General features: G+C 32.7%; 1 protein-coding gene across 5 annotated transcripts in view; it reads right to left on the reverse strand.

The window, feature by feature from the left end:
- Window positions 1-18,398, reverse strand: part of vn (membrane-bound neuregulin protein vein) — a 233,046-nt gene that overhangs the window by 21,129 nt on the left and 193,519 nt on the right. For all 5 annotated transcript variants that reach the window (XR_012454756.1, XR_012454755.1, XR_012454751.1 and 2 more), the window contains exon 3: window positions 12,882-13,018. Coding sequence is in view for 2 of the 5 variants with exons in the window: in XM_074115996.1 (XP_073972097.1) it covers window positions 12,882-13,018 (137 nt within the window). In the remaining 3 variants the exon portion in view is untranslated. The remainder of the gene's footprint in view (window positions 1-12,881; window positions 13,019-18,398) is intronic.

Genomic DNA, 18,398 nt, shown 5'->3' on the forward strand with positions numbered 1-18,398 from the left:
GGACCACCAGAGTTATTATTAAAAATCTATCAAGTTAACTGGAGAAGAGAGGTGATTAGGACGTAATAGATTGTAATGTTGCACGGGAACTAGTGTAAGGATATAGAAAGACGAATTCAGTGCATATCTGTGGAGGCACAATTATTTCATTCGTTGAAATTAATAAAAATAAATTCTTTCAGAAAATTCTATCCATTTTAAATTGTATTTGTCCAAATAAATATTTGTAATAAGGACCGTCAATACACAAGCACAGGATCCCTCAAGCTCGGTCCCTTACTTCGACTGAAACGAAAAAACACTTTGTCACCCAGGTCATACATATAACCTTAATTTACCAGCTGATCTGCCTGGCCAGTTACCGGCTGCCATCTTTATCTCGTTAGAGTGTTTCTTTATTAATACGTTTTTTAAAAGTGAATATTAGTGAGTGTTAAAAGTGAAGTTCTATTTTATATATTGTGTTCAAGTTATTCTTAGTGCGTGATATACAGTTTTAATGCGAATAGTGTAGTGAATTATTTTAAAAAGTGTCAAGTGATATTGGACTGGTGCTATTGGATCTATGGTAATGCTGATTTTATTTTTTTTAAACAAGGTAAGACTTTCTTATCAAATACTTATTTTAAATTTCAATTGTATTATTATTATTCTAGCGTGCAAATAAAAATCTCTTATTTCTTACAAATTAATACTAATACTAGATTAGCAAGCAGGGCGGGACCTATGCCCCATGGCACCGCAGCCACAAGAGGCTTATTGTGTCTAATATTATTACAACGTTCAGCGCTGGTTAATTCTTTAATTTTGAATACTTTAAAAAGTATTTAAATTGATTTCTAAACATTTTTTACCTATTCTTTTTAATCGACTATAGTTCTATATTAGCCTTTTTGTTTCCCCAAATGTTTTTTGGAATGGATTGCTATTCTTTTGTAATGTATTCTTTAATCTTTTCTTTTAATCTATTACAGTTTTAAATTAGCTTTTTTGTTTCCCCAAAAGATTTTCTAAGCCTTTATGATGCATTCTTCAATATTCTCTTTTCAATTGACTAAAACTTGAAAATTACCTTTCTTTGTATCCCCAATTTTTTTTGAAATTAATAAATAAACTTTTTAAAGTATTCTTTAATCTTTTCTTTTAATCTATTACAGTTTTAAATTAGCTTTTTTGTTTCCCCAAATGATTTTCTAAGCCTTTATGATGCATTCTTCAATATTCTCTTTTCAATTGACTAAAACTTGAAAATTACCTTTCTTTGTATCCCCAAATTTTTTTGAAATTAATAAATAAACTTTTTAAAGTATTCTTTAATCTTTTCTTTTAATCTATTACAGTTTTAAATTAGCTTTTTTGTTTCCCCAAAAGATTTTCTAAGCCTTTATGATGCATTCTTCAATATTCTCTTTTCAATTGACTAAAACTTGAAAATTACCTTTCTTTGTATCCCCAAATTTTTTTGAAATTAATAAATAAACTTTTTAAAGTATTCTTTAATCTTTTCTTTTAATCTATTACAGTTTTAAATTAGCTTTTTTGTTTCCCCAAATGATTTTCTAAGCCTTTATGATGCATTCTTCAATATTCTCTTTTCAATTGACTAAAACTTGAAAATTACCTTTCTTTGTATCCCCAAATTTTTTTGAAATTAATAAATAAACTTTTTAAAGTATTCTTTAATCTTTTCTTTTAATCTATTACAGTTTTAAATTAGCTTTTTTGTTTCCCCAAATGTTTTTCTAAGCCTTTATGATGCATTCTTCAATATTCTCTTTTCAATTGACTAAAACTTGAAAATTACCTTTCTTTGTATCCCCAAATTTTTTTGAAATTAATAAATAAACTTTTTAAAGTATTCTTTAATCTTTTCTTTTAATCTATTACAGTTTTAAATTAGCTTTTTTGTTTCCCCAAATGTTTTTCTAAGCCTTTATGATGCATTCTTCAATATTCTCTTTTCAATTGACTAAAACTTGAAAATTACCTTTCTTTGTATCCCCAAATTTTTTAGAAATTAATAAATAAACTTTTTAAAGTATTCTTTAATCTTTTCTTTTAATCTATTACAGTTTTAAATTAGCTTTTTTGTTTCCCCAAATGATTTTCTAAGCCTTTATGATGCATTCTTCAATATTCTCTTTTCAATTGACTAAAACTTGAAAATTACCTTTCTTTGTATCCCCAAATTTTTTTGAAATTAATAAATAAACTTTTTAAAGTATTCTTTAATCTTTTCTTTTAATCTATTACAGTTTTAAATTAGCTTTTTTGTTTCCCCAAATGATTTTCTAAGCCTTTATGATGCATTCTTCAATATTCTCTTTTCAATTGACTAAAACTTGAAAATTACCTTTCTTTGTATCCCCAAATTTTTTTGAAATTAATAAATAAACTTTTTAAAGTATTCTTTAATCTTTTCTTTTAATCTATTACAGTTTTAAATTAGCTTTTTTGTTTCCCCAAAAGATTTTCTAAGTCTTTATGATGCATTCTTCAATATTCTCTTTTCAATTGACTAAAACTTGAAAATTACCTTTCTTTGTATCCCCAAATTTTTTTGAAATTTATAAATAAACTTTTTAAAGTATTCTTTAATCTTTTCTTTTAATCTATTACAGTTTTAAATTAGCTTTTTTGTTTCCCCAAATGTTTTTTGGAATGGATTTCTGATCTTTTTTAATGTATTTTTATTTGTTTCTTTTTTATTCCACTGTAAGCACAAATACCATTCGGCCTACCGTTTGTAAAGTTGAAATTTTCCTCAGTTTTATTCCTGTATTTGTGCCTACTTAAAAAATGAGATAAATTCGTAATTGGTATTAACTGTATCATATGCGATTAAATAGTAATTTTATGAATTTTTACTGCATTAGAATAATTGCTTTCCATTCGTGTACAGAAAAGTCAGTTTCTATTGGACAATACAGAGATGTTATCTAACGGAATTAACGTTAACTAAAAATGTTATCGATATAGTTGTCAATATCATTCACTTAAATAACATTCCAGTATTTGCAGACTGTTACAAAAACAAAAAATTACTTGAAAATGATTCGGTGAAATGTGGAGAAATTAAATTTGATAACTTATTTTTTAATTATTTCAAAAAATGACCAGGTCCAATAAGTAGTTCAGTAAACGGACGCTAGATCGCAGAATGCGTCTTCTTTCTCAACTGGATCTCGATAGTATCTTTAGAATTGCGGAAACCATTTTACTTACACACTTTTCAGTGTGATGAAGTATGAAATAAAACAAGTTGTATTGATAGGCTTACGAGAATCAGTTTTATTTTATTTCTTTATTAACCAATTATAGGAGCTCTGAGTTGATCGCGTTGTGTTATTTTATAAGAAAGTTTCTTAGAGACATTATTTTAGAGAAATACAAGGATAATATTTCTCAAGGGTAGTACCCATTTCAAGCGAAACAACCAAGGGCTCCTTTTGAAATAAAGGGAGACACCGAAAGAGTGAGATATCCAACCAGTAACAGCTCGGCCCAAGTGGGTACCCTCTCGTCAAGAACGCCGACAGGGTTCCCACCATTTAAAAGAAAATTTGGTAAACTGATTCTCAAAAAAATCAATCAGTGGTGAGAATTCTATTTAGATAATGGATTTTGCAGGAACATCAGAAAACTGGCAATAAGTGCTCTCCCTCAATGTTCACGATTCATAGAACAACAGGACAGTTTTACATCAATACAAGAACTACCGGCCTGGACGACTCTAGAAGTAAATTCTCGTGAGGAACACTCACATAACTCCTATTTATTGAATTAATCACAATTTCAGTCGCTTGTTATGCAAAGATTAGTTGGCATTAGAAACATGGACACCACTTTAAAGGCCAAAAGAAGTTCCATCTCAGTGTGCTAGTACGATAGCTACTGTTTTGGGCAGCTAGATTAATAGCAAGAAATGTGGGGGCAGACTAAAATACAAAGCACAGATACCTCAGAACTAAATTAAGCCAGTAATAGAGCAAGAATAAAGTGAGAGCCGAAGGAGCAGGTTGTGGAGCTAAGTGCACATTATTAAATAGGTTAGACGAGGACTCTGAAAGTGGATGTAGAGGAAATAAAGATTAGAGGATATCAAGTTAACAGGAGAAGGAAGGAATTGGACAAAAGCGAAGGGTCACATTGTGAAAGAAGCAAAAGACCAGATAGGGATGTAGGAATGAAAATACCATAAAATATGGCGTAGGCTTCCTTTCAGATCCAAGGTTGACACCGAAGAAGTTGTAGACTTTTATAATTACCCACAATTTTGCATACAAATGAAGAATTATTTTTAACTTCTTGCCCTACGAATAATAATCTAAACGTTCAAGAATTGTCTCTAAGACTAGCGCTTTTTGCAGTCTCCTGCATATGAGAAGTTGATCCCTCCACTGGTGATTACTACTTAATAGTATTGAGTGATAAGCAGGGCCGGATTTTCCAATAAACTAACTAGGCTTCAGTTTTGATTCTGACAACCACATCGTTGCGTTGATTTCTTCTTATTAATTTGAGCTATGGACAGATTACAAATTAAAATTTGGAAAATGAAAAATTAAAATTTGTTCTTACTGAATTATTACACGAAATGGCATTACCATTATTATTATTGTAACTGTTATTATTATTATCATTTATCTTTGTCATAATTATTTTTTTTTTAATGATTAGGGCGCGTCAACATCTAAAGTTATTGGTGCCCGGAGCTTTTTTCAGTGCACTGCCGGCCTCCGGACAGTGTTCTCTTGTTACAGACAACACTGTCCATCACCGGACAGTGAGCTGTAAGAAGCTCCTAGGAAGAGAAAATCTAAGGGTCAGCAGCTGGATATTCGCGTGGGAGTCCAGAACGCATAGCTAATCCTTTCCCTTATTATTATTATTTATCATTGTCATTATTATTATTAATATATTATTATTATTATTATCAAATGATATTTTAGAGCGGAGCTAAGCACTCTTCTCAAAAAAGACTCCTTAATCGTGTTTTTTCTGGATAAATGTTTCAATAAAAGTTATAGATATTTTACTATGCAATCAATACACCTGGTCAAAGGAAATCATAAAGAAAAACAAACTGAAAAAACAATTCAGTAATGTGGTACAGTCAGTAAAGTGGTACTGTCAGCTGACCGATTTTGATTAAAACCTTATTACGGTATACTCTGGTAATAGCTAAACGAAACCAAAAAGTAAAAGTGAAGTAATGCAAATTTTTTCAGGTGGGCTTTACCAATTAGGTGTCGCGGACGGTGGCGATTAGCAACATAAGCCTCAAATTTCTACAATATTCGTTTTTTGGTTACATTTGATACGCACCGATGAATTTGTAAAGGCACACTTTTTCGAACCCGAGGGGAGCCTCAACACGGACATTTTCGGTTAAATCTCAAAATCGAAAATCCACACGGATACAATACCTTCTCTTACTTTGGTAGAGTAGGAGAAATCAATTTAAAGATACTAGACGCGGCAAAGCTGCGAGAGGAAAAGCAATATCGGCTCCCTTGAGTGAGTAACAATTAGGTAAAGTGGAGTAAAGCAGGTGAACAATTTCAATGTTCACCAATAGTGAGAGACTAGTTTGGCTATTGGAGCGTTAGGCAGGTGGCCGTCTTGTATAAAGACAGGTGCTTTATATAGTTCTGAAACAAAACTGATGCTCCTCTCTGTATAAGGACCGAGCTGCTATATAAGGACGTGATTGTGAGGACAGAGCCACTGATGCTACTTGATGTCTGCCCCCCTCACGGAGGGAGGCGAGAGTTGTAAGCCAGCCTAGCGTGGCCGGCACCTTTTGTGTAGTTTCGTCAGGCCCGGCTGCTCATCCTGTCTCCAGAGAGCTCTCCTATTTGGTGCACACAGATCACAGCCAAGGCTGCACGCTGTACCATTACTATTACTAGCTAGATATCCAACAAGGTCATTTCACTTCTATCTAATGAGTTTATATGGCCATTCTTAATTACCCACATCTATTTTGTTCATATTAAATAATTTAAACGTGCATGATGAGCCGTCAAAGATAAGCAGCAGTAATTCTCTCTCAAGTATTAATGTTATTATTAGAGATGAAGCTTTCTGAATAATGAATACATTTATATACTCTCTGCAAGATATGTCCTTTATGTAAAGGTTATTTTTGTCTATTATTATTTTTTTAATTTTCTCTTATTAATTAAGACAAGTTAATGTGATCATTTCAAATTTCAGGTTCGAGTTTTTATCGCAATAATCTTTCGAGTTCCTCTAAGTTTGGTATGAGTGACTTTATACTTAGATTGGACCCTATCGGGGGACCTGAGTGCATCCTAGCCATCGGAATCCCGTGTCTGGAAGTGCCACATCACTGGATGGATCTTTACCTCTTGGAGATTTTCTTAAAAATTGCTTTAACTTTTTTCTTTTGGCGTGTCGAATTTTTAATCTTTTCTTTTAACTTTCAGTTCTGGTGGAACCAGTGTTTGTGTACATCCAGGACTGTTCCATTAAAGAGACTCTTGGAAGAGGGGTTGCTTTTCTTCTTTCTAAAGTATCATTTCAGTATAATGTACAATACTGCGTGTTTTAAATTACAAAGAGGTATTAAATGTCTAGATAAATTCCGGATTCGTAAAAATTCCATAAGAACCTCTAAAACAACCGGATTTATTAAATTACGGAATGGATTTTTCACTTAAATTTATTTTTTCAAAAATCCCTTTTCTTTTTTTTTAATTTTCATATTCGGATCAAATTTGTTTGCTTTGTGGATTTCGAGAGGCGCTAAAATGTTCGTGTGAGTCAACAAGAAACTTGTGAGAGGAAGTCATGTCACTGGTCAAGCAAGAGTTTTCAATTTCGCACTCGAGTAAAGTTTGAGGAAAAATCAACCTAGTGAGTTAATGAGCAGGGAGATATTCCGAAGAGTTAGTTAGTTCAGTGACATATTAAATGGCAATCTTGATCTAGTTCGCTAAAAGCAATAGGCTAGCTGTTTCTGCGACCTGCCCTTCAAGAGAAGTGCTGAACAATGTTATCTCAAGTATCATAGTAAAATGATATTATGTTTTCCCATATAGCAAACATTGGTAGTAGGTACTAAGTTGCCTTAATTTTGGCGGTGACTTTATTAATAAAAGGGCGACCGTCAGACTAGCACGACAAAGAGAGGCAGAAGTGAGAAGGGGTGAATATACATTGGACAGCTTGTTGGCACCGACTCAATAGGTGGTGCTGGGCCAAACTGGCGTGGCCGTGCGTGCAACTCCCACTGCATCATCCTGGGCTGTCTGGCTGCCTTCAACTAAGAGTGCCGCCTCTAACCTGTGTTTATTTACAATAAACCGCCGGCGCCGCTCTACACATCTCTTCCGCACTCTCAGCTCTCTTACCAGATATTAACACAAAATTACGATTTTATGAACGTCCATTGAAAGTATACTGTCTGGCAGTTAGTGCTAGTTCCTTAATCCGGAAATAAAACATCTCGCAAGTCCACACTTCCAATAAACTCACTATTATTAAATAAATAAATAAAATAGATGCATCTTTTATTGGATCAATTATATTTTAAAGCTTCTCACCCGAGTAGGTAATTTTCACTCAAGAAGAATTAGAAAAGGGAACATTAGATTAATTTTGCGGAGGCTATCCAAGAGTGCACTTAATTGTTGAAATGTCCAAACGATGAACTGAAATGGTCCTTCAAGTGGAAGTTCAATCAAAACCAGTCGCCGCAAAAACTTTTCGGGAAATGTTTAAAATAAAAGTTCCAAACAATAAGTGTACCAAGCTTAAATCCAGAAAAAAGAGCCGTTTTCAATAAAATCTCAAAAAACTGAAATCTTCTCATTATTCTGTGCTTCTCATTTTCCGAATTCAAATCCACATTTCTCTAATATCCACAGAAATATATTTGTAAAAAAAACACTTTTGTTAAACTCAAACATGGATCAAGATCGCAATATATTGTAAAAGTGGAAGTCATTTATCGAATTCTCCATAAATTTTCTTCATTAAATAAATAATTAATTACCAGGATTTTGGGGAGAAAAAAATAAGTAGGTTATGTTAGAAGGTTACATAATATTTCTAGCGATTCTCTCAGACTAAGCTATTCTCACATTTATTTATACATTATTTTTTGAAAAACTTAAAAAATAAAATATATAAATAAATAGAAATCATGCCAGAATTGTAATCTACCTTGAATTTGTTCTTATTAGTTCTAACTGGTGCAGGTGTCCTAATGTGATACTCACGGAAATGTCAGTAAAAAAATAATGCACGCTCTAATTCTCGTAACATTTAGCCGATATTTATATGTTCAATGTAGCTTTAACTTCAAAGTGTAAGATCTCGAAAACCTTATTTTAAACAAAGAAGAATTACGTTTGTTTATATTATAAAAACTAAAAAAAATAATATAAAACCGATGAAATAAATCAGAAATACTGTCAACGTCACAAGTATAACTTCTTTTAATATAATAGGCCGGATGTACGTCATAAAAATCTATTTGCAGAATATATTTTCGCGTAAGATTTGATATGAGATGTGTAATTTTTATTATATAAAATGATACCACAGTTTAATACTGAATCGAAACCAAATAATGTATAATTCTTTGATTATTAATTCTCGAAAATCCTAGTATAATTCTTCTTTTTTTTTCCTAATCTTATTTATCTATCATTTTAATTCCGAGATTAAATGATCTGCCACTTTTTGTTTTTGAGATATTCTGTTAACATTCACACACAGACCATTCGCTAAAACATTTTTTTGGGGGTAATAACACAATTTCGAAGCTAGCAAATTTAAATTTATCTTTTATTTCTGTCAAAGACGGACGTGATAAGCAGGAGAATCCGAGACAATATCGACAGTATCGACAGCAAGTGTTTCAATTTCTGTATTTGTCACGACTTGTGTAGGTGTTGTCATAGAGATCGATAGAAGTGTGTCGGCTGACAGACTTTCAGTTTCTTCAGTTCCAATCAACTGTCCTGGAGTTGGTTTAGACAATAAATCTTCATTATTTGTCATTGAAGCAAAGAAGTCTTCATCCCGAAAGACATGTCTATTATATTACCACAATCCTGTAGATTTTGGGTCTGTTTTACTTTGTTAATTGGTACTTTATTTAATTGTTTCGCCAGAATTTGTTCTTACCAAATTGATGAGGCTTCTTTATAATAATAACTCTTAAATGATTTAAAAAAAGGAATGGTCGAATGATTAAAGATAGTAATGGTTCACCTACCTAGTCCCATAGTTACTGAAAATGTAATTCAACAAATACTCCAGAAAACTAAACTTGAAACTCCTTGCGGCCGGGTCCTAAGACCCAATGGTGGTACGACAATAAACACAGCGTGCATGTCAGTTAATAAAGCCCCAAAACTATTTTGAGAAAATCTTTCACAAAACTGTAAGAGGGAAACAAATCACTAATAGATATACAACTTATAATAAAAATGAGAAAAGTATGTAACTAGTGCTTTCTTGCCTTTGCAGCTTCCACACATCAGATGGAAATTACACTCAAATGGGCTATAAATGAATTTGTTTACCAAAAACCGTCTTAATTCATTGGAACGTAGATGCCACTGGCTACGCTCTTAAGAACAACCGAGCGGTATAACTACATACTGTTGCCATTTGTATGGCGGAAAAAGTCCTTTTGAAATCATTGAGGTACGATTTAAGCACCGGTGCGACTTAGCCGACTTTCCCCCATATAAAAAGAAATAAGCAAATTGAACTAATAATTAATATAATATTTCTCATGAAATAATAATTAAATTTATTCATTTATTCAAATATTATATTTAATTATTTATTTATATAATTCTTTATAGAAAATACAATCTGTAGCAAGAGAGCAAGAGAGTTGGGCTCTGCTAGACAATAAGAGCTACAATGGAAAATGGAAATACATAAAATATCATTTAGGCCTTAAAATACGAAAATATAAATGTTATAAAACCAATAACAATATATTTTAATGAAAGTATTGATTGTTGTTGGTGTTAATTCCTTCTTATAATTGAGTTAAGTAACTGAAAATTTTGATTTATTCTTAAAAAGAGATATCCTTATAACCTTAGAAAAGGTTATCTACCAAAAATACAATTAACAAAGTTTGATCTCTCAACTGAAGCGCCCGCCAAATAGTAAAAAATACATTTCAACTTTAACTTCTCATCAATATCAAATAGAGAGAGAGGAAAGGATCAGAACCAGCATTTACGAGAGTAAATACTTGTGGAGCCATTTCTCCCTTAACTGTCTATAATAAGAACAGCTCAAGACAAAATGTACTTACAAAATATTAACATTTTGGCAAATATTATATAATACAGAGCATTAATTATATTTTAAATTTTCTAATTATTTGTTTTTAAGTGTGCTTTTTTAATTGTTTCACCAGTTTCTGATGAAGTATATTACAGACCTCGGGTGTTGGTCTAGTGGTCCTGAGCGTGGTTTTATAAGTGGGAGAACCCCTAGTTCGAAACCTTTTATTACTTTTTATTTATTAGAAAAAATTGTTTGCAGTAAAGTATGAGCTTCCGCCCCCGTCCACCACACCTAATTGCTTGTTAGACGTTAAGATTACGACGTTCCGCCTGAAAAAGTAGGCGATTACTTTACTTTACAGACCTCAAGAGAGCCTTTTGGAAAACTGAGAATAATTAAGGATAGAAAATTAATTATTTTAATATTTTGAGAACCTATTACCCACCCCCTAAATATTACGTCACACAGAAAACAAAATATACATCGCTAAAAAAATTACTCTAAGCAAATCACAAAATCTAAACTACCACATTTCGATTGCTAGTAATATTGAGCCGTTCACTACACAAATCGATTATCTCCACTTTCTAAAATATCTTAAATTTAAATCTAAGGTTCAGTCGTAGCTTTTTATATTTATAATACTATAAATTTCCCTAACAATAGAGATTACACCATTTAACAACAAAATTTGTTCGGCCATTAAATAATAAATCATTTATTTTAGAAGCCATTTAGATTAACTCCGTGCTGTATTGTAAATCGTTGCAATAATTCAACTCGAAGTCAGGAACAGGCGTTGAATGATAACGGTTAATTTATTTCAATTTATATATTATAAACGGAATTTTTTTTAAAAAAAAACAATATATATTATTTCATCGCATTTCTCCACGTTTTGTTTCATGGAGTTTATCGAGTAGGGCAGTGAACGGCTCAATTTTCATTTTCTCACCAAGAGTTTATATGAGAATCCTTGGACCAGCTAGCACGCTATCGCTTGTCGTTCCCAACAACACGAACAGTTCACATATTCGGTCTCAACAATATTCTAATTTCTTTAATTGTGGATTAGGCTAAAGGGCATTATACATACACTGCCGCTCAAAAGTTTAAGACCACCTGTTATTTATATTAATTAATAAGTTTTTATCACTCAAAACCCTAATTACACCCACGATAGGCATACGTACAATGGCGGTGCTTCAAAAGACGTGTATAAGATTGTAACAGGTGACGACGAATCATGGATATATGCGTATGAGCCGGAAACTAGACAGCAGTCGACTGTATGGGTGTTTCAAGATTAACCAAATCCAACAAAAGTTGTTCGCGCTCGAAGCACTTCGAAACAAACGGTCGCCTGTTTTTTCGGAAAAACTGGTCATGTGGCAACAGTGCCTTTAGAGTAGCGGTTCTCAACCTGTCGGTCGCGACCCCGGCGGGGGTCGAACGACCAAAACACAGGGGTCGCCTAAAGCCATCGGAAAATACATATTTCCGTTGGCTTTAGCCGCTGAGAAGCCGCGCTACCGTCTGCAGCAGCGCTATTCAGCTGGAACGCACGCCGTTATGGCCGTTAATGTTATTTATTGGAATCAGTAATAAATATTTCTCAATATATAATTTAAATATTGTTTTTTTGATTAATCACTACGTTTAAATTATGTTTGATTTGTTGCAATGAGAATACATAATGCATATCAGGTATTTACATTCCGAATCATAACTGTAGCAAAATTACAGTCATGAAGTAGCCACCAAAATTATTTTTTGGTTTGGGGTCACCGCAACATGAGGATCTGTATTGCGGGATCACGGCATTAGAAAGGTTGAGAACCACTGCTTTAGAGGAACGTAGAACGGTCAATTCTGAATGGTACACAACCATTTGTTTGCCGGAAGTCTTCGATGAAATAAGGAAAACAAACAAGCGCCGTCGGATCATTCTTCATCAAGACAATGCCAGCTGTCACACATCTCGTCTAACAATTGACTATTTGAGCACTCAAAAAAGTGCTTTGACAAGTGTTTCGAACGCATGCAGAAGTGTACGAGTATAGATCATAAAGGAGAATATTTTGAAAAACAATAAAGTCATTTTCAATGACAAATTACTGTTTTTTTATTATTAGGCTCAAAATATAAATAGTGCCCCTCGTATATTAAACTGTGTACTTCTGTTAACATATATTAAAGCTTCATTGTTGAAAAACAATGTTAGTTTGTGTTATTTATTCCAAAACATATCGAATATTCTCAAAAAATTGAGGTGGTCCTAAACTTTTGACCGGCAGTATATATATATATATATATATATATATATGTATATATATAGTATATAATACATAGCTGTTTCCACAGATGTATTCACAGCATTAATTCATTCATTTAAGAAAAATTCGACTGAATCTAAAACTGTGAATTTATCATTATTTAGTATGCAAATAATATTATGTTCTCAATCCTCCCAAATATCTTACCCACTCTTATTTATTACAGTAATTAGTAATTATTGTTTCAAGTTATAATGAATAAATGACTGAATGAACATTTAGTCTGAGAGGAACTAGAACAGTACTTACTATTGTCGGTGAGAGGATCGGTGACAGTGACTGTGGCCCACGATGACAACCGCTTACCAGTCACGGTCATACCCCGACATTCGTACCTACCCGCGTCCTCGCTGCTTACCTTCGGAATATACAGAGAAGATCGCTTCCTGAAACAAACAAGAAATGTATGTTTATAGATGATCATTGGTAGCATTGCCGGATAGTGTATAGATTGATATCTTCATTTCAAATAATTCTATTGATCTTAAGCTGAAATATAAAATCTTTGTTGCAGTGTTGCGATCTATTGCTTGTTACGGTAGTCAAATGTGGGGTTCTGTCGCCTTCGAGGATTTGGAAAAACTTCAGAAATACTTCATCAAAAAAATGTTTTGTCTTCCGATTAATACCCCCAGTTATGCCATTTATTTGGAAACCGGTAAATGTTCACTGTTCACATACACATTGAGTACACACTTCTCATATATTCTTAAGATTTTTGCTGAACATCCAGATAGTAGACTAACTCACATGTTGGCGAAGGAGGTCGTTAGAAAGCAATGTTTCTGGTGTCATTTGTTTAGATTGGGTTCATTTGTTTGAGTTACATGGTGTTGAGCTAGAATGAGCGTATAGTCCTAATTGGAAACAGCAAATGATAACCATCATTGATAAGATAAAATCAGCTGAGAGATCTAAATTTGAATTTCTTGCTAGAAATGCCAGTTTTCATGAACTCTATAAATGCCTAAACTATGACCTAAATTACATGGAACTGAATATTGATCACTTTTCTAAACAAATAATATTTAAAGTGCGAACGGAAGGCCTAAATTTAAATTATAAGCCCTGGATCACTCGCAACTATTTGTGTTCAATGTGCAACCTCAGGTCTATTGAATCTACTTTTCATTTCTCGGCTGAATGCCCCATTATGAGAGAGTTCAGGATCCGATACTTTAAGCGCTTGCTTAATAAAGAAGAAGTCCTATGCTTACTAAATGGCAGTAATTGGAGAGCTCTAATTAATTTTGTAAAATGTGCGATGCGTTATAGGAGGTATTTAGTTAATGAATTTAACTATTAATTTATATATTGTATATAGTTCTCCTACTATATTATTATTATTATCAAATTACTAAAGTAACACTTAAAACTAGTATTCTTTTGTAAATATAGTTTTCTTTTCCTCACTTTTCTTTTCATTAAATATGTATTTATCATTAAGTTAATAATTTTTGTTTCAAATGAGACTCTGACAGACGGTAATGTACCATGTCATTGATGTTTATAGAAAGAATATGTATATTTTGTTTTCCCTATTCAAATTAAACATTATTATTATTATTAGTGTATAGATTGATAGTGTATTTAGTAGGGTATAGATTAGAGCTGTTGTAGAGATTTTGGTTCTAAAGGAAAGGAGATCGTAGTAAGATCTATTAAATGGAAAAGACCAAAACTACGGGGCTTTAAATTCTCTTGAAACTGACAATTTTTTACTAAAAAGAGGTAAACTTCAATATTGTACATTAATTCCTAGTATAATTCCTTGTTTTCAGTTTAAGTTCGCGTGGCCCCTGTATAAAATACAACTTCAAACTTCACAATTCTGATACACTATATACTCGTACGTATACACTAACCCTTAACTGGTATCCTCAAAATCTCAACTTCAACTGGTATCGTCGGGTCAGCTTTGACCCGAAACTTTAAATGCACATTACTTTTAAAAGGTCATTGATATGATTAAAGTCAATTTAGTTTTTCTTAGAAAATTTATTTAGCAAACGAAAATGATGAAAATTTTGGTAAATTTCTTTCATAAGATTAAGAAAAACAAAAAAAGTTAAAATATGCAAAAGTTGCATTTTTTTTAAGTTACAAAAAAAGACGAACAAAAAATAATATTTTCTGAAGAACGTTATTTTCTTAAAGTTCGATGTTCATTCCAAGAAAAGAAAAGTCCTAAAAAAAAAATTGTTTTTCCCTAATTCTGCAAGCACTGAGTTATCATGATGCGAGTATAACATACTTGTTTTGTTTTGGTACAAAAAACCACCGTTTTGTTGCCAGTGAAAACAAACAATGAAGTTCCGACGGTAGTTTTTCTTTATTTGGAATTATATAAGAGGGGTTTTCTTTTTTATTTTTTTCGTAATGTCCCCGAGTCAGACAAATTTAGCTTTCCTAGTTCATGGACCAGCTTAACTGAACAGAACCAGTTGTCGGCAAGAATATTAAATATTATGTAATGTTTACTATTTAATATTATAGAATTTTATCTTTTTAGAAAAAGAGAAAAAAATTGTCAAAGTTGGGTGTTTTTCAACGTTACGCTTTTTCCTGCAGTTTTTGATGATCAACCCTTATACAACTGTCCTACCGGACAGTTTTAATAATATTAAAAAATAGAACAGAAAACAAACTCCGAAACATAAAAATATAAAATATTAAGAAAAAAAGTTATAACGTAAATGGTATAGTCGGGTCAATTTGACCCAAAACCTATATTTTATTTACTTGCACTGCTCAAGATCGACTGATTTGTATGGTCGATTGTTGGTGAGGATGAAAGAGGAGAATTCAGAGAAGGGGAGATGTTTATAGTTAATTCCTACAAAATGCCGCACAAAAGAAAAACGCGCGGGACAAATTTGACCCGACGATACCAGTCGAGGGCTAAAAGTGCAGAACTCTTAAACAATTACTAAGTTTCATTAATTTTTATTTCATTGTTTTTCTACAAAATGTTCCACGATTCTTTAACATTTTGAGTAACACACTTGCACACCATGTAACCTCCCGTACAGTCAGTAAAACAATAAAATATCTACACTAAACTGCCTCTACCTCTAATGATGGATGAAAATCCAAAACCAATTAGGGAACATGCACACCGCGGCGGATGAAATCAAATATTTTAAAAACTAGTTAGATCCTCTTCGAAAACATGGAAAAAAAAAAAATTGAACGAAAAATTATTTTGGGAGGAACTTGTTATAATATCAAATTTGAACTTAGGTTGGATATTAAATTATATCCACCCCATTTTCCACCCTATTAAATTGGAAAACTATTTTCCTGCGCTCAGGAGACATGAAAACTATAATAGAAAAATCAATCGGTTTGTAACACTTTCTTTTAAGATGCGTAAAAACATGTAAAAAAAAGATGATCTCGTGATTGACGGACAAATAAATGCAATTCATGTGTATTCGTGAAGTGTGAATGTGAGCGTGCGTAGTTAATGCATTCGGGTAAAGGAGCGAGGAAGCTGGAGATAGTGAATGAGGCAAGAAAACATGTCTGAGTCATGTGTTTAGAACGGCGAGTTAGAGAACTGTGCGGAAGACTAAGATAAGGCGGAAGCTGTGGTTGGGAATCTACATCCTGGACATGCACCTGTACACCAATGGCGGGTCCAGCACCTGCTGCTCACAATATCTCTCTAATACACAAACACGGCCGCAATCTTACACAAACACAGCGCACACCAGTATGTAGCTTTAACACCTTATGGCCCCTAAAGCATGCACGTGCTGTGATTAACGCTATAATACTGTTGGCACGCTTCTAGCTTTATTGTTTACAAGTGGCACGTCCTCTGGTTGCTACCAAAACACTCGTACTCAAGAGCCTCTATCTTCTATCTCACAACACACTTCTCTTCTCTTTCAACACTCACTTACCGCCCTCTACAAATATGTGCTATCTCCAGCACGTGAACAAACTGAAGGAAGTCGGTTCAAATTAACTAAAAAGCTCCATTCATTGTAGTTGGCCAAGACTGTAAAACCAACCTTAGGGATGTTTGCTAAGGTAAGTTTATTTCCTTCAATAAAAAAAGTGTTAAACTTTGATTAATTTTCATTTTATGTTCCCAAATAGGGGCGCACTCAGAATGTTTTATTTTCTTTGAGGGGACTTGATTTTAGAATTAAATACATCACTTTTTCATTATAAAATCTTTCTTTTATTTTGAATATATTACAATCACATTCTTAATTAAATTGTGTTTAAAAAAATGTCAAGATAATAATTATGGAAATAACTTCTTTTCAAACTATAAAATCTAAATTTATTATAGATAGGCACTAATACTTATTTAATTAAGCTTATGACACTGTGAGATCCAAGGCAGCAGAAAGGAAACCACTTATATGGCTCTAATCCGGAGTATAATAACGCGCTTGGCTTTGGAAAATGGTCGGATAAATCCACTCATAAACTCAACCGCCAATCACAGTACACCATTTGTACTGTGATACAACCAGGTGCTTATTACAGCCTCCATGATGCCCAACCTTTCCACTAATCAGCTGATTCAAATTTTTGGTTGCAGTCATCTATATCCACTGTGATTTTTAACATCAAAATATTCTAATCCTTAACTCGCGACCGATATATAGATTAGAGAATTATGTTTAGAATGGAGTCAACTGTTGAACTGATTCTATACAGGTGCAGAAGAGTTAAACTATTTAAGCTTGCCGTAGAGCTGTAATTTCGTAAATAGTCGACGGCATTTCAGATATGAACCGTTCACTGCATAAATCGATTAAACTCCCTTTTTTGAAATATCTTAAATTTAAGTGTCAAAGCACTTGGTTCAGTCATAGCTTTTTATATTTATTATAAATTTTCCAAATAATAAAGAATAACATCAATAAACAACAAAATTTGTTTGGCTGAAAATTAAATAAGAAATAATTTATTCAGAAGTCATTTTGATTAATTCCGTGCCCTGATGCAGTGATTCAACTCAAATTCAGTAGCACGCGCTGAATGATAACGATAAATTTATTTGCCTTTAAAATATAAATGGAATTTTAAAAAACAATTAAATTTCTCCAACTTTTGTATTATGGAGTTGTGCATTGATCGGCTCATTGCCTGGTGATATGAGGCCTAAAACAAGCTCCGTCACCATCAATCCTACAATACAATTTGAATTTTTAGAACAGTTGGCATACAAAATTTAATGCAATTGTTGGAACTCTTTTCAAAACACTCAAAATTCTTTTCAATAAAACTGTACTCTTCTGAATAATCAAATTTACTTCTATTTGGAATTCCAGGGGTACTTTTATTAAATTGATGGTTGAATAGTAAATTGTTCTGAGGAATCACATTAGAGAGAACATGGAAAGTATCCAAAAAATCAATTTTCTGGCGAAAAGTTTCAATTGAAAGAGAAAAACTTAACAAAGGCTCCCCATTGACTCTCTATCTCCAGGAGACTACTTTTAAAAAAAGAACCTAGGATGGATTTTTAAAGCAGAGGTTTCTTGAGAGATATTCAGTTCGCTTGCGTTTAAATCGTTTCCCTATTCAGGCAAATTCATAGTCTATTTGTTAAAGCTCGATTTAGAACATTTACTGAGTATGAACAGAAAAAATTAAAAATTATCTAATTTAATACAAATTTATCTATTTCGAATCATCACAACTTAATCCGTTAATCACTAATATCTTGGAAATATTAAATGTCTTGAGAAAGAAACTACATCGCGCAATGGCAGAGTGGTATTTTATTGGTAGATT

The sequence above is a fragment of the Rhodnius prolixus genome, unplaced genomic scaffold (assembly GCF_049639745.1).
Source record: "Rhodnius prolixus isolate KJV_2025 unplaced genomic scaffold, Rpr scaffold_1, whole genome shotgun sequence".
In the NCBI taxonomy this organism is placed as follows: domain Eukaryota; kingdom Metazoa; phylum Arthropoda; class Insecta; order Hemiptera; family Reduviidae; genus Rhodnius; species Rhodnius prolixus.